General features: G+C 38.4%; 1 protein-coding gene across 1 annotated transcript; it reads left to right on the top strand.

Moving 5' to 3' along the window:
- The first annotated feature begins 1780 nt into the window (after positions 1-1780).
- GALNT3 (polypeptide N-acetylgalactosaminyltransferase 3) lies at positions 1781-22037 on the top strand. Its single transcript, XM_086615348.1, has 11 exons — positions 1781-1799; positions 11078-11682; positions 13036-13208; positions 14434-14583; positions 14826-15060; positions 15848-15965; positions 16311-16511; positions 17549-17680; positions 18584-18685; positions 21258-21410; positions 21915-22037. The coding sequence occupies exons 2-11, from the start codon at positions 11171-11173 to the stop codon at positions 22035-22037; spliced, it is 1899 nt and encodes a 632-aa protein (XP_086471474.1). The 5' UTR covers positions 1781-1799; positions 11078-11170.
- The last annotated feature ends 332 nt before the right edge of the window (positions 22038-22369 follow it).

Here is a 22369-nt window from a genome sequence, read left to right on the forward strand (position 1 = left end):
GACTATTGTGAGTCACTTATCAAATGTGGCTACAGAAATTTTTAGAAAGGCTCATGAATCAAGCAACTCTGCTTTGGTAACCTAATCCTTAATCTTGTTAGCCATTAGGTGAATGAGTAGCTTCATAAACGTAATAGTTTAAACAGTTTGTAGTGTTAGAGAATTTCTTGAAAATTTGCTGAATGAATTGTCTTTAAAAGTGGTCCAGGAGATATTTCAGGGAAGTCTCAACAGTGAGGTGGATTCTGGTTCTTAGGAAGTTGATCATAAAGAACTCATAGTGTATTCCCTATACAATGCTGAACAGGAAAAAATAGGAGAAGAAATTAAGGGAAAAAATTCACTAGCAAGTGCTTCTCCATCAGCTTGTGACTATGCCACTTTTTAAAGTAAGATCACTATTTTGTCAGTTTAGACTCCTTACGCTGTGGTTATGATTTCTGGCTTCATTCACTTTCGCTTCATCTTGCGAAGAAATCGGAACTTTTTTTTTGGGGGTGGGGGGGAACACTGACTTGCCTTAAAATGGTTAGAGTTGAAGTTACTGCAAAAATCACATGCTTTTATCTCTGCCAAAACGTGGTTTGATAATTACGTGACACAGTGCTTGCTAAAAAGAGGAGCTAAATTGAATGGTCTAAATCTTGTTCTGAAGTACTTTTTTTTTTTTTTTTTTTATAAAAAGGATTCAGTATGACTGTTAATGCAGGCATTATTCTGGAAAACAGCAGGTCTTTAAATGTTCACACTATAAATTTGTCTTACTTGACTTTTGTGCTACAAAAACTTGCGTGTTGGCTGTGCATGTCTGAGATGATGTAGTACTTGGTACAGTTGAGGCCTCAGCTTTCAAAGGCATGAGGAAGGATTTTAACACGCTAGAAATACTCGAACATGATCTAAATATTCATTAATTAAGTCGTCTTGGGGAAAATGAATTCCATCATAAAATACTGGTATTACCGTTTTTGTCACTGCTCTAGAATCAATAAAACTGCTGCCAACGCACCATATATTTGCTGGGCGAGTTTGGCTACCTGCAGCGTGGCAAGCTGAAAGAAATGGGCTTTGAAGTGCTGGGCTGAGACTGAAATTGTGCTCCTTTTGTTTGAAAGACGGGAGAAAGGAGACTCGACACTATTTTAATGGATGTTGGGAGCAAACTTTGTGTGATTATTACTTTGGTTTTCTCCTCAAAATGAAACCATGCTATTAGAAAGACAAAATCACTTTTTTTTTTTTTTTTTTTAATCTATCCCTCTGAGAAACTTTGCATAGTAAAGGAAGGGCGCTCAGTGTGATATCCTTTCTCGCAAACTCTGATCTCACCTCTAAGGGATTTTGTGTTCTGTTTCCCGGCAACAGGAGCAGGGAGTGCTCGGTCAGCCACGTCTGACACGACGTAACACTTAGGTGATTGAAGAAGAAATCGCAGCACCCTGCCGCGACGCTTAAACTGCGATCTGTGGTTTGGATGCGAAAGCACGCACAGGTTCTCGTGCCCCGCTGCGGCGCGCATTAGGTAATTGTCTAAAAATTACATTTCCCTGGGGCTGCGCAAGGCCAAGAGGGATGAGTAAAGCGTGAATGCCTTCAGCAGCAGCCCCTGTCCCCCCGCCCGCCGCCGCGGGCCTCTGTGTCGTTCCGCACACCCTCCCCGCCGCCGCGGGTCTCCTCTTCCCTCCCCCACCTCCCCTCGCCGCTCGGGGCCCGTCCCTCGGCGCGGGGTCCCCGGCGGCGCGCGCGCGCCCTCCCCCGCAGCCCGCCGGCGGCGGCCGCCTCGCGCACCTGGGCGCCAGGTGAGGGCGGGGCAGTGCGCAGGCGCAGGGCCGGCCCGCCCGCCCGCGCGCACCTGGCGGCCGCCGAGCGGAAGCCGCGGCAGCCCACCCGCCTGCAGCCTCCCCGCGCCGTGGGCGGCCGCCCCGCCGGGGCGGAGGCACCGGAGCGCGCCGGGTTCTCCCTTCGCCTGCAGCCGCTCGCGCGGGCTGCGCCTTCGTCCTCCTCCCGCCGGACGAGGTAAGTCGGGGAGTCGCGGGGCGGGAGGAGACCCCGCGCGGCTCCGCTCCTCCTCGGCGAGGCGGCCGCAGCCGGCGGCGGGGCAGCGCCTGGCGCCCCTTCTGCGCTCGCCGCCCACCGTCCGGGGGCGCAGCGGGCGGAGGGGATCGTGACGTGAGGGAGAGGTTCTGGGGCAGACGCAGGGCTGCAGCCTGCCCGGAGGGTCGGTCGCCCTCAGACAGCCCCGCGCCCGCCCTCCCGCCGCAACCACACGCGTGCCCCCGGAACGCCCCCAGCGCGGCCGCCCCCGGGGGCCCTCCCGCGGGCCGCGGACAGCCCAGAGCTGCGCGCCCCGTTCCGGGCCAGGAGCCGGGGCTGCGGAGCAGGGCGCTGCTGCCCGGCAGCTGGGCAAACAGGTCCCGGAGAAGGGCTGGCCACCAGCCGGGCGCGCTGTCTGAACCAGAAGTATTGACCGAGGGAGGTGTCTCTTGCCACGTACCGATCCCGCCCGGGCGTTTGTCCACTATACCGCGCTGATGTGATAAGAGCACGGTGGTGGTTTCTTTGTGCGCATTGCCAGCTTCCTCTGGTATAGTTCATCCGATAGGAAGTGCTTTGCAGTTACTGGATTGTCTCTTTTCTCTGGCGATTTGTTGGTACTTGCAAATATTGTCTTGGCTCTGGAGAACTGACACGAAAAATGAATTGTTACATATATAACCTTAGTTTCATGGACTTTTTTTTCTTAGCTTCGTGCAAAATATGGTTGTATAAAGAAGTATTTATTAGTAAGTGTTTCTATTAGTTAAATAAAAAATATCTTACAGGACATACAATTTTATGTATGCATCTCAGCGGTGTTTTATGTGTTAGTCTTCCGTTACAAAACAACATCTTTTGTTTAAAAAAATTTATATTGATCTATTCAGTCTCAACTAAAGCCAGTGCCATGCTACTGAGCCAAGTGACAGAGTTAAAAACTGAGACAGCGCAGCCAACTTAATGGCTTTTGGTTTCTTTTTTTAACTAGGTTTACTCAGTGGCCTGGTCAGTTTGGCATCTGCTACTATCATCTCAAGGCTTCTCAGTAACGGCAAAGTGAAAATTAAGTTAGTTGCAGAGAGCCCAAATTACTGTTTCTGTTGCACTGTGGGAAGAAGCAGAAGACCAGTTTTCCTCCTACTCGTAACTGCTCTTGCCATTTAATTTGCCCCTTTTTTTTTTGGGTGGGGCAATACCAGTGGCAGCCTGGGTATCTTGACTCCTGTCAAAACAGGAACAGGATATAATTGCTCTGTCTGCGACATTTCCCCAAGGCCCTGTGGTTCTAGGTGACAAACTGCATTGCTTTGAGACATCCCTTTCTGCTTTGTGTAAATTTGTTGGCTGGTCTGTCTGTTGAGAGCTGCTATGTAGTGCTTCCCCTTTCTTTGGAATCAGTGTAGAGAATCACATTCATAATAGGAATTGCTGATCAGGTGCCTGCCAGCACGATAAGTTTCTCCTAATCTGCTCATTTCTGTGCATGTCATCTAGAAGATTTGAAAGTGCCTCAAGTTTCTGGACTGTGAAGTGCTAGATTTTGCCCACTTGTGTAAACCACGATTATATTCACTTGCTGTCTGTCTTGCTATTGTCTGATTTTTCCTAAGATTCACTGGTATCATGTGCCACAGGAAAGAGTTCTGCTTGCAAAAAGACAAATCATGTCACAAAATTACTGATAGTGACTTAGTAACTAAATTCTATACTCAAATGACTATTTGTTGTTTGGTAAATTTATTCAGCGGTGAAACATAGCAGGAAAAGAAAAGTCAAGTGGGGAAAGGAGGAAAGTGAAGACGCTTTTGGGAGATTCTAACAAAGATTTGCTCAGCAGTCACTGACCCAATAAACCTCAATAAATCTCAAAAAGTCATGAGAACGCTTGCTTTGCTTTACACTCATCATTTAAACAACTTAAAAGTTTAAGGCAAATTAGTCTGTAAAATTGAGATTTCAAGCCCTGTGTAATACTCAGATGCTTTCGTTATCTTAGAAACATTACTGCAATCAGGGAAAAAAAAATTAAAATCCCTTGGTTACGATCCAGAGATTATTTTCTGGTGCTTAAGTGAAAATCGGGCACTAACTCTTCTAAGTTAAAACAGCACTTTACAGCTGCTATGGTGCTTGCTTGTCATCGTGGCATATTTAGGGACAGTCTAAAATGATATTAACAGAGGCCCAAACCAATGTGGTCAAGAAAAAAGGAAGCTGCAGAGTTCAGTGAAGTTTAAATTTAAATTCAGTGCATGTTTATAGTCCCAGGATTGAGAAAAATAAGCCATAAATATTTTTATCATATATGCTACTATATACTTTTAATATAGTACCTCTTGTCACAGGGAACTATCTATCTCTGCATATCACGTACAGTGCTTTGCTGTAGAAAAATAGTAATAGTGCTCCTTTTGAGAGAGTTTTTGGAAGCACTTCCATTAGAATACATAGAAGGAGGCGTGTTTTTTTGTTTGGTGGTTTGTTTTTTTTTTTTTCAAATTTTAAATAAACTGCTGAAGAAGAAAGTTTAAAAAGTTGTATTCCAGCTAGGTGTTCTGGGCTGCTGCTGCTCTGAATTTCTTAAGTTTATTGTGTTGTCATCCAGTTAGAGCTTCTGATTTTTCTGTAATAATTACTAGGGCAAATTACGTCCAGTCTTTGCTAGAATAATCTGTACCCTTAATGGTTCTAAAACGAAGACTCAGGAACTGAATACATGCAGTATTCCTCTTACAACTTATTTTTTCAGGATTAGAACCACATTTCCATTGGCTGAGCTTCAAAGAATGTACTCAGAGGAACAGTATCTGGGATTTGTGAATCTCTATTTCTTTTAGGTGTGGGTGCCCTATCTGGGAGTGTATTCAGTAGGAATTCTTAGTAGAACAGATAGGCAAGTGTCTTTTATTGCAAATATAGAGATGGAAGCTGGACAGCTGATTCTATTTCTCTTTTTCACATGAAGCCGTAATTTTTAACTTCAGTACATTTCATTTTATAATTTGTTCCTTTATTTAAGCCAAGTGCTAATATTCTTGTAAATAGTCACATAGTTTGGTAAACTTAAGCAACTGTTTCCATTTTCCCCAAGTTCTGAATGTTCTTGGTTGTGTGGAGAGCCTTGGTATTCCGTATCAGCTAAATCTGTATTAAAAGTTCACTCCAAATTGGACATTTCTTAGTCTGTCACAAGAGGTGGCAATGCAAGTAGATGTTCTTCTGGGATTTACTTCTAGGAAGCGGAAATGGCTTTGTTCAGTGATTTTTTTTATTTTTTTTTTTCCTGGTAGAAAAATCTCAATTTCCATGTTGGTAGAAGATTAGAATATCACTTACAAAAATGATTATTTCAGTAGCTAATGTTTTAGTAGCATCTTTATTGGTATTCATGCAAGGAAAACAAAAAGCCCTGTCTAGAATTTTGAATTCAGAAATAGCAGTGTGAAAGTAGCACTTCTTACAGGTAAAGTATCCCAACGTATGTAATCATGTATCTTTGGCAGACTTTGGTGAATTTGGTAAGAACAGTTGAGTATCAGTTTCAGGTCTTTTTTTTTTTCTTTTCTAAAGAATTTGTTCAGTGTTTTTATTCACACACTTTCTGATTAAGGGAACGTTAAGGTCTTGATGAAGGGACTGTATACTTAGATAATAAGAAAAAATAGATGAGCTTTTTAATGAACTGTGGTTCTGGAGTTACAGAAGAGATTAGATTACAATGAAACAAAGTTGTGTAGTTAAATAGTTGTGATTAGAATCATTCTTAAGGTTATTTTTCTCCTGTTTTTCTCTTTTTAAATTATTTTTTTTTCCTAAGTATTTCTTATTTAGTATTTGGGAAGGAGGAGGAGTATTTTATTTTTTTATGTTCCATAAGCAACATTCTCAGGAAACAGTAGAACCCTATTTATCATTCAGATGAAAGAAAAGTCAATTTTAAAACAGTCTTATTTAAAAAACTGAGATCAAGTATATTGTTGATACTAACTGCAAGAAATTTCTCCTACTGGCATGGTCTGAAATAATTTCTGCTGATTTGGTTTATCTTGACATTTTAATGGTTTTTTTTTTTAAAGATGATTGTCTACAGTGTTGCTCAGACCAAGCTAACAAAAAGTCCGAGTTGCCTACATGTTGGCTATTGCAGTAAGGTTTTCTTGTAAGCCAGAGTTTTTGCAGACAGTCTGACATCAGAGTTAGTGGGTGGCATAATGTAACATAGACTGTGTACTGAGTTCACACACTACCCATGTGATGTGGTTTGAAGTAGTGTGGCAGCTGCTTTTGGCACTTTTTAGAAGACTTTTGTAGTACATACTAGTTTTCTGGTTATTTTCTGCTTAAAAAAAAATAAAATCCCTAAAATTCAACTTCTGATGTTTAGGGCTAATTATTTCAAAGTGCTGTAAGAATCCAGACTACTGTTACTGAAAATAACATTAACGAATAGAAGATTAAACACTTTGCTCAACAGTCACCTCAGGGAGTTTAATCACGCCACATATTTCTCCAGCATGTCCTGGAGGGTGGAACAGTAGCTTGGTCTGTGTTCTACTGACATTGCTATGCTATAAAAATGTGTGAGGCATTTGTGGGGAATAAATTGTATTTCTGACTACAAAATTATCCTGGTAAAAGCCCTAAGGAAGATATGGCTTTTATGACAATAGTTCTTTGGACAATGTAGTCTGTGTTTGGGAAACTGCTACTATTTCGTGTGACAGAGAGCTCTTCTTTTGTTGTAAGCAATTATCACTGTAAGATATTTTGTCGATAAAACTGCACTCAGCATTTGTCTATATCAAAGAGTTTTCTGTATGTTTGTGGCAAACGAGCCTGTGTTTGTCCACTTCACTTCTGCTGCAAATACTGTCCCAAGGCTATCACTTCATCCTTTCTTTAAAAAAGAAACATCACTGGCACCTATTTCTATGCATGGCATGCTGCTGTGTGTGTTACTGGCGTGTACTAATCCGCACGGAAAGGGTTAAGTTGTGTTGCTCTGCTTGCACAACCCATTTCACTCAGGTGAGTTGTCTTTGCGTTTCTAGGGACAGGTGCATTTCACCTGTGTGTCATAGCAGCCTGCTGTCCTTAGACCTGAGCAGCCAAGGCAGATGTGTCCAGTACAAGGAGATACGTTGTCAGAGAGAAGTCAAAGTGTGTGCAGATCAAAGTGGATATAGTTATGTAGGAAACCAAGTGCTAAAGAAATTGCTCCTTGTTCTTGGTTGCTCATTAGGTCTACTTATTACCGTCTTTAATGCCTTATTTGTCTGAAGACAGGTGTTTGCAAGACACAGGTAGTGCAAGAAACATTCTGGATGGGTCTTAGATTTTGGTTATATTGATTTACAGATAATCTCCGCTATTGTGTTGTGTTGATCATGAGTGCTCTGAGGATTTGCATATGCTCAATTTGTGCAGGAAATAATCCCAAATAAAAATAACAGTAACTTGAGTTTTTGGTAAAATGTTCATATGTACTTTAGATGTTTTGTGAGTAGGTTAGTGTGTCAGCATCAAAGCCAGCAGTGGTGAAAGTCTGAACTATGTGCTAAAAATCTATGGAAGAAATCTTTGGGGTTTTTTTGTCCATTTCTCCTTTTTGTTTCTGCAGACAATGAAGTCAAAGTTCATGAGGTAAACATAAAACTAGAGAAAAAATTATTGTGTAGTGAGCTTAGCATAAGTAAATATCGCTGCATTAATTGAAATGCTGAAGATGGGACAATGGAAATCTGACAGCTGCAACTTTAACTCTCTAAAGTAATTGTTAAGTTAGTTAAAAGATTCTTTTGGTACTGAGGGAGATAACAGATACGTAGCCACACCATGTAATTTTTCTGCCCTTTCTGAATAATCTCTTGTCAGCCTGTTAAAACAAAAAGAGACAGTCGTAAATATTTGACTGAAATACTGCTTAAGTTCTCAAATTTAAGCACGATTTCAGTGTAAAACAGTCAGTGTTACTATATAGAATTAACTAACCTCTCTTTTTATGATATATCTTATACCATTATGCCTGTTAATGCTTAACCTTTCTCTTGTCATGGACAAATTTAAGTCTCTTTACCAAGAGGAAGAGGCCTAGAGGACGTTGGAGAACATTGTTGCTTGTTCAGGGATATAAAAGAAATTTGAGGGCAACAACGTTTGGAAACAAATCAGCCAGCCAGTGCTAATGCCCCCTCCCCAGGTGTTTGCCTGATGGACTATGCCTAATGACTGCTTGTGGGATAGAGAACTTGCCAGACCTCTCTTATCATGCTAAGTACCTCAAATACATTAAAAAAAGTGTTTGCTTTTTTCTATTTGAGGAAGATATGTTTACCTTGCTTATTGTTTCCTAAGCTTTAAGATTTACTAATATCATACGTGCTTGTTCATGGTGCACTGAGAAACAGTAATGTGATTTTTCTTTTTTTATGCTGTTGCAAAAACATTCCTGGTTAACAGGTTGCAGAGCTGTAGACTCAGGCAGAGCCCTTGCGGGTTTAGCAATGGTAGTTTTCCAAGTTGCAGTCGTCTTGCTGGGTGCTGTTCTGTACACATGCTTAGTGTTTCACGTTGTGTATCGCATTGACACGGCGAGGTTGGGAGGCGGGGATGACTGCAGGGGTGGCCTCTGTGAGAAGAGACCCTGTGCTGGACGCAGCTGGTTCCAGCCAGCTCTAAAACAGACCCATTGCTGGCCAAAGCCAAGCCACTCAGTGTAGCAGGTGGTGCCTTTGTGATATTGTATTTAAGGGTAAAAAATGCTGCACAGCAGCTGTGAGAGAGGAGTGAGAAAAATGTGAAACAACCTTGCAGACACCAAGGGCAGTGAAGAAGGAGGGGAGGAGGTGTTCCAGGCACCGGAGCAGATGTTCCCCTGCAGCCTGTGGAGAAGACTGTGGTGAAGCAGGTTGTCCCGCTGCAGCCCATGGAGAGGACCATGGAGAAGAAGGTATTTCTTTGCAGCCTGTGGAGGACCACACTGGAGCAGATATCCACACTGCAGCCTGTGCAGCACCCCATGCCAGAGCAGATGGATATGCCCTGAAGGAAGCTGCAACCCATGGAGAGCCCATGCAGGAGCAAGATTCTGGCAGGAATCTGCGACCCATGGCTGACCCATGCTGGAGCAGGGGAAAAGTGAAGAGGAAGGAGCGGCAGAGGTGAAGTGTTACAAGCTGACCGCAACCCTTGTTCTCTATTTCCTCTACGCCACTCGGGAGAAAGGAGATGAAAGAGTTGGGAATGAAGGAGTGAAGTTGAGCCTGGGGAGGTGGTTTTAGTTTTGTCTTTGTTTCTCACCATCCTACTCTATTTTTAATTGGCAATAAATTAAATTCATCATCCTCGAGTCTGTTTTCCCCATGACAGTAATTGGTAAGTGATCACACTGCCCTTATCTCGAGCCATGTGCTTTTCCATCATGTTTTCTCCCTGCCATCATGTTGAGGAGGGGGAGTGAGGGAGTGGCTGGGTGGGAGTCTGGCAGCCAGCCAGAATCAACCCATCAGACATTGTGAGAAAGCAAGGCGTTGTTGAATCTCACTGCTTTGTAAATTGGTTGCAATCCTTTCACTAGAAAATAAAGTTTTTATTCTTAGTCTTGCAGTGTATAAGTATTACTATTGTAGTGCAAATTTTTCAGCACTAAAGCAAAATGGGAATATAATGTGCAAGACAAGTGAACTGGATTTTTTGTTTAATGGTTTTTCTTGGAAATTTTGTGAGCCTTGTGAAGCACATTTTTGGTGCATTTTAGTATCTATATGGCAACACTGTAATGAGCTTTCCCTCTTCATTCTTATAACAATAGCTCTATGGTGAAACTACTGTGATTTCAATGTATGGCTTTATTAAAAAAAAAGCTGACATAAACTTTGAAATAAACTATAATGTGAACAAATCTGGATGCTTGACATATCCTGCAAATTCTTGAGGGGAAACCAGGTGAGATTTTTTTTTTCTTTAAGTTATAGTTCTTCCTGAGTATATGTTATTCCAATCAAGAAATGCAGAATCTGTATTTCAAAGGATGAAATAGAAAAAGAGTTTTTTGCAGTCTGTGGTCAGAAGTTAGCAAGTGGGAAGTAACTGTGGCTTTACACAAAAATAAAGCGGTGTTTTGAATTCAGGCTGGTTGCTATTTTTCTCGTTCTTGTAAACTGCCAATTTTGCAGAGAGAGTTTAATTCAAATCTCTTGGATTCTGGTAGTCCTCAAATGTTTTTCATAGTTCCCCGTCTTTGAAAGCCGCTGAATAATTGCTTATCTGTGAAAAACATAGTGGCAGAGTTTCTGAAAGTGGAGAGCTCTTTGACATGTTGTCGTGATGAGTTGTACCAGCACATGCCAGAAAATACAGCACTAGTGAATGATTACTCGATCCTCAGGCTAAATTAACCTACTCCAAATTACCTATATTAAATCTGCATTGAACATGTGTAGCAGATAACTAAATTAAGAATCTTCTACTTGGAAGTCTGATTATTAAGTCTAATCTTGAAATGGAATATTATTTGTTGAATATAGGAAATTTTCAAATTGTTGAAACAAGTTGATTGAGAAGTCCTTCCTGTCTTTTTAGTTCACGTTATGTGTGGATCTTTCTAATGTGCAATTTGAACTTACTGTATTGATTCTATCTGTTTTCCTTCTATCTCATCATTGAACTAAAATTCCCTGCTTCTAGAATATTTAAAACAATGCTTTCCTCTAATTTTAAACAACTTAATTTTCAAGATTTGGAAGAAAATCAGTGTCAAGTAGTGGCATTGTGTAGAAATAGTGTTTTATTCTCAGTGGTATGCCTGCTTCCTGGTTCTTCTATTTGAATTTAATTGAAAATAATCCAACAAAACCACCGAAAAACAAGGAAAATACATCTTGGTTATCTTATAGATAGGTTTGACCTACCTTTAAGTGATGGACACATAACATTTGACAGTTGGGAGTTGTGAATTAATTCCTGCCTATTAATTTCTTGTGGCTTTACACTGTCAAATATACTAGATGTCTAAATTTATACTTTTTGTTTTAATTTACAGGTGTTCTAATTTCAAGAAATGCTGTGACCTATTTGAAGAACGTTATTCACAGAAACTTTTGTCTTGTGATAAATTTTTAAAACAAAGCCAAAAATGCCTTTGAAAAAACCCCCTAAACTATTCAAGAAATTGTTTTTTCACTGGAAACTTTGGAAGTTTAGCATTATTGTGTTTGTCTTTCTGGTATTTTTATTTTTATTACAAAGAGAAGTGGGTGTTCAAAATTTTAAAGATGAAGCTGGGATTGAACCAGTTGTTGGAAAGAAAAGTCATGTATTTGGTCTCATGTTAAATGCTATGAACAATATCAAAGGTGTAAAGCCAAAAATGCAGATAAAAGCACCTGTTAGGCAAACTAAGGTTCCTGGAGAGAGACACTGTTTGCCAGGACACTATACTGCAGTGGAACTAAAACCCTTTCTAGATCGACCCTTTCAAGATCCTAATGCTCCTGGAGCTTCCGGTAAAGCATTTAAAACTATCAACTTAAATTCAGAAGAACAGAAAGAAAAACAGCGTGGAGAAGAGAAACACTGTTTTAATGCATTCGCAAGTGATAGGATTTCTTTACATCGAGATCTTGGACCAGACACTCGACCTCCCGAGTATGTTGAAATGCGTATGTCACGATAGTTGAAAAACTTGTCAGAAACGCAGACTGCAAAGTGGTTTGAGTTCAGCATTAGGTGATAGTTTAGGAGTCTCGTAGCTGTACATAATGGTTGACTGTACGTAACGATCCGCAGTGCCAAGCCAAGAATGTTTGGAAAGGCTCACTTCTTTCATGGGTTTGAATTCAAAGTAACCATATTTAAATAAGGTTTTCTGCTTTTGCCTTTAAGCTACAATTTCTGAGTGACTTTCTGGAAGCCTGCTAAGTTTTACTCAGAAGAAAACTAAAAATGTGGTTAAAACTTTTTTCCGATTTAAATACTGTTCCCCCCCCTCCCCCTTTTCTGTCAGTATTCAGTGTTAATAAAACCACCAGCATAATTTAATAAATCAGGAATCGTAAACTGTTGAACAAGGCAATGGAAGATCTTATCAATCTTGTAGTATTGATAAATTTTATTAATGAAGATTGTAGGGCTTGGGAAGAGTGGGTTTTCATTATGAACAGTTCCCATCAGTGCCAAATTGTATGTTCTCAGCTGTCCGTGTCAGAAGTGGCTAACCTTACTCAGCTGCTGCTGGTAGTGTGTCACATCACGTGATGCTCGGTGCAGCTCACGATAACCTTTGCTAGAACGTAACTGGTGCGTTTTTGCCTGTGTATTTGGTGAGGCAACGGCTGTGATAATTACCTTGGGGAGCTTTCCAGTCTCAACTTGACAGGCAATAAACAGTAAGTGTGCAGCTTCCGAATTCGGAAATGTAGTCATCTTGACTTGCAATTGGATTTAAAGTTCTGTTCAGAACACATCCATCTTGAAAAACTGTGGGTTTAAAATTGTTTCCCTTGAGCAGGCTATGCTGCCCTAAGTATTATATGGTATTTCTACAAAAACTTGATGTTCTGAATTAGATCTGTTCTATTTTTCCTTGCAAACTCTGCATTCTTCTAATAAATATTCTTTGTATTTTTGTACTTCAACAGTAATGATGACTTAAAGTCTGATTTTGCAGCTCAGTATCTGTGGCTCTTAATGGAATAACGTTTTTTTCTGAAGACCTGGGTGCTATATGAAACTTACTCAAATGTTTGTGAGGCAGAAGCAGAACTGAGTCAGTTGTTCAAATGAAGTTCTTATTCATCATATTTTTAAAAAATATTTTGTACAGCTTCTCCAGTTGGAGCACCTGCCTTAGCACTCCAAAACTGGGATAGAAAGTGGGGAAGCTGAACTATTTAGTGTCCACATGTACAAAGCTTTGTACTAGAGAGAATAGGGTTCCTTTTAAGAGTTTGAGTCAAAACTTTTTGTCCGTTTTGTAACATTTCACTTTCTAATCTGTAGATGTATTGAACAAAAGTTTAAGCGTTGCCCACCATTGCCAACCACAAGTATTGTAATAGTTTTTCATAATGAAGCATGGTCCACTCTGCTCAGAACTGTCCACAGTGTGATGTATACGTCTCCTGCCATACTGCTAAAGGAGATTATTTTGGTGGATGATGCCAGTGTAGATGGTAAGAAGTCTGTTTTCTCTTGATTTATTTATTATTTTTTTTAAAAATTTAAGACATGTTAGGATTGCAGATAAAATAGTTAAAAGAGGGTTTCTCTTTACCACCATTAACATGCATAATGGTGTTCTATGCAGTTCTGTTTCTTTCTGTTTCTGTAAGACACAAAATAGTTCTCCCCATCTTTTTTTTTCCTAAGGTAGTCAAATATTAAATTCTTGTCCTCTACAAGGTTTTTAAATTCCATTTCTGATTGTTCTAATTCCAGTGCTGCTTAAACTGCATAACTGGTTGCATGACAAGTAGCTCTGTAATTTGTGCTTCAAACCAATTACAGTTTATAGAACAAAGTATCCAAGGGTAAATCGGCCAACACTTGTAGCAATTTGCATTTTAGTACAGTGATTGTCTTTATGCAAATTAATTTCATTAATATAAAGGGAAACGTCTTTCCTAGAAAGTAAAATTATTTAATGGAAAAATAATCTTTGCTACTCAAGCTGACTGCCAAAATAGTTGAATGTGTACTGAGTGTCATCACAAATGCAAGTTCAAAAAACTTTATATGCTTAACTTTAGATGAACGTGTCTATACATGCATGCTTATATTAATATATTTGCACTTTTTGCAGATCTGTATTTAGTATACTGACACTCTTGGATGTGAAGTGTGTTCAGTAGCACAGTTTAATACCAAGAATGGGCAGAGGACAGAAGACGATGTGGGATGTTTAATGAGGGACGTCGGGTTGTTTCTCAAATACCGCACATTTAAAGAGTTTTTTATATAGCTTCTGTTGCTGTTGTAAATATTGTGGCCCTGAAAACTGTGTGTAAAATGTGCCATCATTAAGGAAAAAAATTGTATGTTCTGCAGATAGCTTGAGAAAGTAGACACGTGATACATTTGCTCTGAAAATGGATTTTGAATTGATATTCAAACTTACAACTGCAGAAGAGATGTACTAGCACACGTCTTTTCTCTTTTAGAATATTTTTAGTGTTCCATCCCCTGTTCTCTGCCAGTCACCTCTGCCTACACACCCACCCCCAACAAATCTCAGCCCCTAAAAATAAGATTCGACAGTCAGGAGTTGTTTATGGCTTTGATGTTGAGGTCATTCCTGGGATTAGTATGAAATGTTTATCCCATTAGTTTAGTAATGTAAAATTTTAGGCAGTGGCATGTAAGTACACTGAATATCCTGAAATTGATTTCTCTTTCCAGAATACCTGCATGATAAACTAGACGAATATGTGAAACAATTTCAAATAGTTAAAGTAGTCCGTCAAAAGGAAAGAAAAGGTCTAATCACTGCACGGCTGTTGGGAGCGTCAGTAGCAACAGCAGAGACCCTTACCTTTCTGGATGCTCATTGTAAGTGTAACCTCTAACCGTGCCAAGTCTGGTTTATAACACTGTTGTCTTTGATTTAACATTGCAGATTTTTCATGAATTCTGAACATTAGAAATGTATCATGTTTTCTATTGCTATTTTATGTTACTGAAAGTACATTTAAAAGAAGTGCTTATTGATTGGCTGTGGGCGTGCTAAAATATTCTGTGTACTACTTTGTAGCCAAGTACAAATTAAGTGCTTGTTCCCATTTTCTCCATAGGTGAATGCTTTTATGGCTGGTTAGAGCCATTATTGGCAAGAATAGCTGAGAACCCTGTCGCTGTTGTAAGCCCTGATATTGCTTCTATAGATCTCAATACTTTTGAATTCAGTAAACCATCTCCTTATGGGCATAGCCACAACAGAGGAAATTTTGATTGGAGTTTGTCATTTGGATGGGAGTCTCTTCCTAAACATGAAAATAAAAGACGAAAAGATGAAACCTACCCAATTAGGTAAACATAATTTGAATAATATTTTAAATCCATCATGTTTTCATGTTTTTTTTGTTATGAACAGCAGTTTGTAAATGAACTAGTTCTTCAGATGAGTATGAGCAGAAATCTTAGCATCTTAGATGGTTTTTATAACATTTTCTTTAAGAACTACATTGCAAATTTTAAAGCTTTCATAAAAATATATTCTCCTTAAGACAATAATTGCTCTACATTACCTTTTTTCTACATATAATAGGAAAATAATAAGCAATTTCTCTATAAATTTTTTCATCAGGAGGGAGAGGAGGATTATGAACAGTTCTTTTCAGAGACAGTACCACAGATTCTGGCTCCTCATTCTTCATCCTTGAAAGGATGACAACAAAGGTTCAGAGCACCAAAATACTAGGCTGTTACAGTGGTGCACTTGATGATAATTGTACATACTTTGGCCTCAGACAGGTTACTGATTTGGAGGAGTAAGAACTTTGCTTGATTTCTTCCATACGGGGAAAACATATTCTTTTTCCCAATGCTGTCTTTTATACCAGCAGTCACTAGTCTAAACCAGTTGCTAATAAATGACAATAAAACTGTCAAATGAGACTTGATGTGGGCGGATTTAATTGCTTGAAGTATTATCTATGCCAGGAAAATGTATCAATGTAGTGAAACACTGAAAAATGCATGGAAACTTCATAGAACAGTTATACCATGTTTTTACATCTGTTTTTTTTAAGAAAAAAAAAAAAAACCAAATACCTATTTGAATCGTGTTTTCCTCAGTGAATTTCTCTTTTTGCAGAACACCTACTTTTGCTGGAGGTCTCTTTTCAATATCAAGAGCCTACTTTGAACACATTGGAAGCTATGATGAAGAAATGGAAATATGGGGAGGTGAAAACATAGAAATGTCTTTCAGAGTAAGTTTAGCTACTTAATTAGCAGTGGTCTCTGTACTGACAGTGTACAGAATTTTTGAGGACAAATTAGTATTGGATCTTGACTTCTCTACTGAATCAGCCACTAGGATGTGGAAAATGAATTACTAATGTCCTATGAAATAAGCTACAAACATGCTCACTGAACTGATTTTTTTTTTTTTAATGTGTTTAGACCTGATTAGGAAATTAATGTATTGTATGCCTGATATATGCAGCCTTGCTAGTGGTTTGGAGTTTTTTCTGGTGAACAATAACATTGACGAATTTTCTTCCACCCCCTTAACTCTAATTACAGTGCACTTACACAAAAAATGTTATTATTAGGTATGGCAATGTGGTGGACAGTTGGAGATCATTCCTTGCTCTGTTGTTGGCCATGTCTTTCGCAGCAAGAGTCCCCATACTTTCCCAAAAGGTACTCAAGTGATCACACGTAATCAAGTCCGCCTTGCAGAAGTCTGGATGGATGAATATAAAGAAATATTTTACCGAAGAAACACAGAGGCAGCAAAAATTGTGAAACAAGTAGGTGGTGGTGGTGGTATTAGAAATCACACTTGCTGCGTTGAAAGTTTTGGTGAGCAAAAGTTATTTATTGACAAAGTATGTAAGGATTCTAGGTATTTTAATGAAAAGACTGAGTTCAGTTTGCTTAATACTGTAGCCCCAACAAACATGAAAAACTTAAGTGTTTGGGTGGTGATAGTGTTGTTTTGTGTGGTGGGTTTATTTGGTTGGTATGATTTTTTCGTACATTCTCTAAAATTGAATAGCTATTGGAACTACCAGAACAGCATGAGAAAAGCTACTGAGCGCGAAAAATACAAGCTAACCTGGTGTGAGAAACATAATGTCTCGTTAGTCTCAAATTGCTTAGAATTTTTACTTAAAAAGCAGGTTTTGTTGTTCTTTAGCTGCGGAATAAAGCTTATTTGGTGATAGATAACTATTGTCTCTTTATCTGCTTAAAAACTTAAGTTCAGGGAGGCTTGGGGGTTGATTTATTTATTTTTGTAAGTTTTGTGGAACTTTGGTCTTTCACCAGCTGGAATCTAGAGTTTTCTTAGAGAAGCTTTTTTTTTTTTTTTCATTTGTATGATAATTTTTTGTGAATATTGTATCACTAATAGCATTAGATTTCCTAAGCATGTTTAGCAGCTTGACAACTGAATTTTGTCTGGGAGATTCTGCGTTGTACTGACTATTATGCTAATTATTGAATTAATCCAATTCGTCATTTCAGTTTACTCTTTAGTGAGATCAGTTAGCTTTATAGCTGTCATCAGCACAGTCTTGTTTGTGCTTTCCCACTCCATACTTCTATTCTTTCCATGTTTTTTTTTCTTAGATGTGTTTTGAAATGCCGCAGGCAGGATGTCAGTGGTGTTATAATCCTGAAAAACAAACAGCAATAACCATAATAGTACGGTATTAAATAAATAAATAATTCAACAAATGAAGCTTAAAACTACAGAGTATCATAGATTTATGTGTACAAAATTAATATTAGTAACATTAGTATATTTCTTTTCCGTCCTTCTTTACTTCTCTTCCTCTAACAGAAAACATTTGGAGACATCTCAAAAAGACTTGATTTAAGGCAGCGTCTGCAGTGTAAAAATTTTACCTGGTATCTCAGTAATGTTTATCCAGAAGCATACGTGCCAGACCTGAATCCTTTGTTTTCTGGATATGTAAGTTTAATTATTTTCTGTAGTCTTCCATAATCCAGGAAGTTTGCTATTCTTTTGTGCTACCTTAGCTGTAGCATTTACATTTCAGCTGTCATTAATTGCTTGAGAGTTTTCTGTCACTACTCTGGACAAAGAATCTCTTCTGCATGCCTTGCCACTTGAATATTTTATAGCTTTGTCAATGGTGATACAAAATTTAAGCAAAGCTTCTTAATAACAGTAGCCTTGCTTAACGGGATTTGCAACCTGCTAAGATAAGCAACATTCTGCCCATTACTAACAGTTAAAATGACACAAAAGTACTAAGCCAGTGGTGAGACACTTCCTGAATTATCAATGTAGATTTAGATTTATATAGTAAGAAGTCTAAGAGAATTTTCAGTTTATGTTAATGAAGAAAACTGGACAGCTGTTTGCTTCTCAGAATTAGGTTTATGATGAGGAAAAGGTGTGTTTATAGTTATTCATAAATTTTTATTAAAGACCATTGCATTTCCTCTGCCAAATGACTTCTGAGACATTGCATTGCTAAAACCAACAAAATACTAAACAACTCATAATTCTTAGCTTGAGGTGAATGTGAATGTTTAGCAATGTTTAGCACTTCTCCTTCTTCCAATTTTTAATGTTTTATGTGTATCTGTTCAAATTGTAATTCGAACCAGTAGCCTAATAATTCACAGTGTGTGGCTGTGGACAACCATAATGTAGTTACTAGGCTTTTGGTTAGAAAAGATGAACTCTGACAAACCAAGACTTTTAGATTTGAGTGTAGCAGAAAGTAAAACTGAACTAACAGCTGTAATTGTTGTTAAGCCAAAGGTTTTAGTGAGACAGTTCAATTTTTTGTTATCCCCACTGAGCTTTTTTATTTATATTTTTTTGATAACACCCTTTCTTTAGTTAAAAAACATAGGTAACCACATGTGTCTGGATGTTGGTGAAAATAACCATGGTGGCAAACCATTGATTATGTATTCTTGTCATGGACTTGGAGGAAATCAGGTAAAATATTTGATACCAGATTCTTATGGTCTGTCCAGCTGTAACTTTACCATATTAAAGCTTTTCATTTATTTTAGAGACATGGACTCATTTTTAATATGCTTTTTTTCCTCTTTTATTTTTTTTTAAAAAGAATTAATTCCTATATGTATTGTTCAAGGAAGATTTCATACTGCTCTTCAAGTTGTGTCCCACTTGTAACGTTTTATGTTCAGCATACAGATTCAGATTTTTAACACAATTGCACTGCTTCACTTGATTTCTCCTTTCTGTGCAAAACCTTTTCATCCTACCTTTACTACTTTCTTGTAAGTGTTGTCTTCTTAATTCTTCCTTTCCTTATGCTTCCTCCTATTGCTTCTTTCTCTGCCACCAGGACTCGCACTGTCAAGGAAGATGTTGGTGGGAATCCAGCCAATGGGAGACCAAGTGGCCAGGCCTGAGCCACCTTCTTTATCATGCTTGCAGCCTCATAGTGTGAGGTCTAAGTGGTCTATCCTGTATTGGCTAATGCAAGTGAATAATACGATTGAATTTGTCCAAGAAGAGCTCTCTTTGATGCATAGCTCTTGGAATGCAATGGTGCTCTCTGTTTCCTGCAGCATGACTTGCAATCGATATCAGACACTGAATCCTTCGGGCACTACTGTAATACTAATAAAAGTGACATCTGCTTTCCTGCCCAGAAATGAACACTTCTCTGTTGCCTTAAGGAGTTATTTGGAGAATAAAGTTTATTAACTGTATATCCTTAATAACTAAAGGTCAACAAAGGTCTAAGAGTTTTTGTTAGAATATAGTTGTTTTTTTCTTTTTTTTCATTGTTTTAAATAAATAAAATCTTCAGTCTTAAAAGCCATCCATTGATGGCACTGTGAAAACTCAGACACGTGATCCTAGTTGGTTGGTGCTTTCCTAATCAATTTTTGTGGAAAATGGAATACGGTCTTCCTTGTTACGTTAGCTTTTTACAGTAGTGAACTTTTTTTAAATTCTGTTGTCACTTTTTGCATTGTCACAGTCATTAATGCAGGAACACTGTACCAAGATATTGTATTAAGAGATCTGCTGTATGCTTCTATTGTTATCTTGGACTGTACTAAAACTCTATGCTTTGAAAATGTTGTGGTTTTTGGTTTTCCACCTGCCATAAAATAACAGTCTGAGTCCCTTTAAATGTCAGCCTTCAGAGAATTTTAATACAGATTGTGCTGGTAATGGTCAAGAGATGTGCATATTTGCTTACTTAACCCTTCTCACTACAACACTCTCTTTTCAATTTTATTATGTTCTTTACTAGACTTTAGCTGTGTAGGCTGAAAATTTCCATGCTACCTGTTGTCTTTGTCCATATGTTTGAGATAGGAGGAGGGAATGGGAGAGACAAAAAAATTTTGCTGTGTTGTACATCAAGTGTTTGTCATTCTCTTTAGAATATTCTGAGGCTGGGAACATGTACAGCTCAATAGCATCTCAATATCCAAAACTAATGAAGTTTTAAACCTAGCTTTCAAGTCATATTTTCAGGGTTCACAGAGATTTTGTAGTTCAAAAGATAAATCAGAACAGATTAAGTACCTGTTTCAGGGAATAATGTTGGATGCAGAGTCTTAAGAGTGAGATGTCGTTTTGTTCCTCAATGCTATTGCCATTGATGCCAAGGCAGTGAGGAGGTGGAAACTGACCAATTGGACAGATATTTGAAAGCCACAGGGAGCTAACTGAGCCTGGTCTTAATAGTCAAAGGAAAGTATGGTGAAGAAGGCTGACATATGGAGCCAAGAAACAGTGGTCACGCGATGTAATGATAGGAACTCTGCTGTTTAATGAGGGAGAAAAGGAAGAGACCAGCCTGGTAGGGTAGGACGAGAAGTATAAAAGAACAGCTGTGTCTGTAACTGTTAGAATTAAATCCCTGTTAAGACCTGAATTATAGTCTGGGATTCCTGAGCCTTAAAAGTACTCTGCTGTCAGGAAATAATGGTAAAATTCACTCACAAAATACATCCTTATATTACTTTTCTAATGGCTAGCTTACAAGAGAACATAACAGCATCCTATTGTTAGCATTTATTGTTTAGATCAAGCAGCAAATGCTGATGTATGGCAATCAGCATTGTTCCATGTGACAAATTTTTGGTTGCTCTAAGAAAAAACAAAATCCAGCAAGGAAAATAGAATAAAAATTTTTAGAGATAAGAAATGCCAAATTTTAAGTTATCCATGCAACTATCACTACTCTTCAGTTTGTCTCCTTGAATTATTTATGATTCCTGGGGAAGCAAGCAATAAGATCTTGTATCATAATGTATATGCACTGAGTATCACCTGCGATTTATACATTTAAGTACTTCTAAACATATTCCATTGCATTAGTATTAAAAAATGCTTTTAGTTTTGTAAACACTCTAAAAGTGTGTATGCTAAAAATCAGAGCAATGATTCTGTAGTCTCAAATTGTTGAATAACAAAAGAAATTTATTACTTTGTGTATTGGAATTTCAGAGAGTTAATTTAGTTTAATGCTCTTGTATGTATTTATTTACTGAATTTTTAAAAATTGTTTAAATAGTTCTTTGAATATTCTGCACACCATGAAATTCGACATAACATTCAGAAGGAGCTCTGTCTGCATGCTTCTAAAGGACCTGTGCAGCTTCGCGAGTGTAACTATAAAGGCCAGAAAACGTTTGCCAGTGGAGAAGAGCAATGGCTGCATCAAAAGGTATTTAGACCACACAGTGAATCGACATCTTATCAGTGATCTTATATTTGAGTTAAATTTTGATTTCCAATAAAAGAGAAAACCCCAGCAAAACAAAACTCTGAAGCCAAAAAGGAGTAAGTTTGTTTCTGGGAGGAAAATGTAGGTAAGCTTTTCAGTTACCAGAGCAAAACTTGATGATTTTACCATCTTAAATGTAAAGTAGAAATGTCACTTACAAAAGTAGTTTGTATCCTTTAGTGTGTATGTCTGGACATCCACCTGGAAGTCAATCCAAATGTTTTGTACTTTTGAAATATTTGTTTTAAAATTTCTTAACAAAATAGGTCGGCACTTGCATACTACTTGTATTCATTTGCTAGCCCCTCCTCTGCACTACCTGTACGGCCTTACTCTTTTTAACAAAGATCTTGGGAAAAAACCTAATAATAGGAGGAAATGGCATGTTCATTGTTTGTTCACTTTCCTTTTTCCCCCCTCCCCCTTTTTTTTTTACCCACTTAGGATCAAACTCTGTACAATGCAGCACTACATATGTGCCTTACAGGAAACGGAGAGCATCCAAGTTTGGTATCCTGTAACCCATCAGACCCCTTCCAGAAGTGGATCTTTGGCCAGAACAATTAAGATTTGATATTTATAGCACAGGAGAATTTTATTAAAAAAAAAAATCCATTCTAAACTGTGATTATATATGTATACTGCATTTTTAAGCGATGCATACTTTAAACGTAAAATGTTTAAACAGTTTCTTTTCCTTCTTATTGAAGTTGGATATAAGTGCGTCATCAGAGATTCCCTAGGAGTCTGTTATACCAAAGACGATGGAGGTCCCAATTAAGAAAAATGTTTACAATATTTCTATGATAAGACTTTATGTTGACCACTGATTCATGGATCTTACAGTCCTCTTTCACCTTGGGGACCATATATATATTGTTTTTCCACATATTGGAAAT

The sequence above is a fragment of the Tauraco erythrolophus genome, chromosome 8 (assembly GCF_009769465.1).
Source record: "Tauraco erythrolophus isolate bTauEry1 chromosome 8, bTauEry1.pri, whole genome shotgun sequence".
NCBI classification, from domain to species: domain Eukaryota; kingdom Metazoa; phylum Chordata; class Aves; order Musophagiformes; family Musophagidae; genus Tauraco; species Tauraco erythrolophus.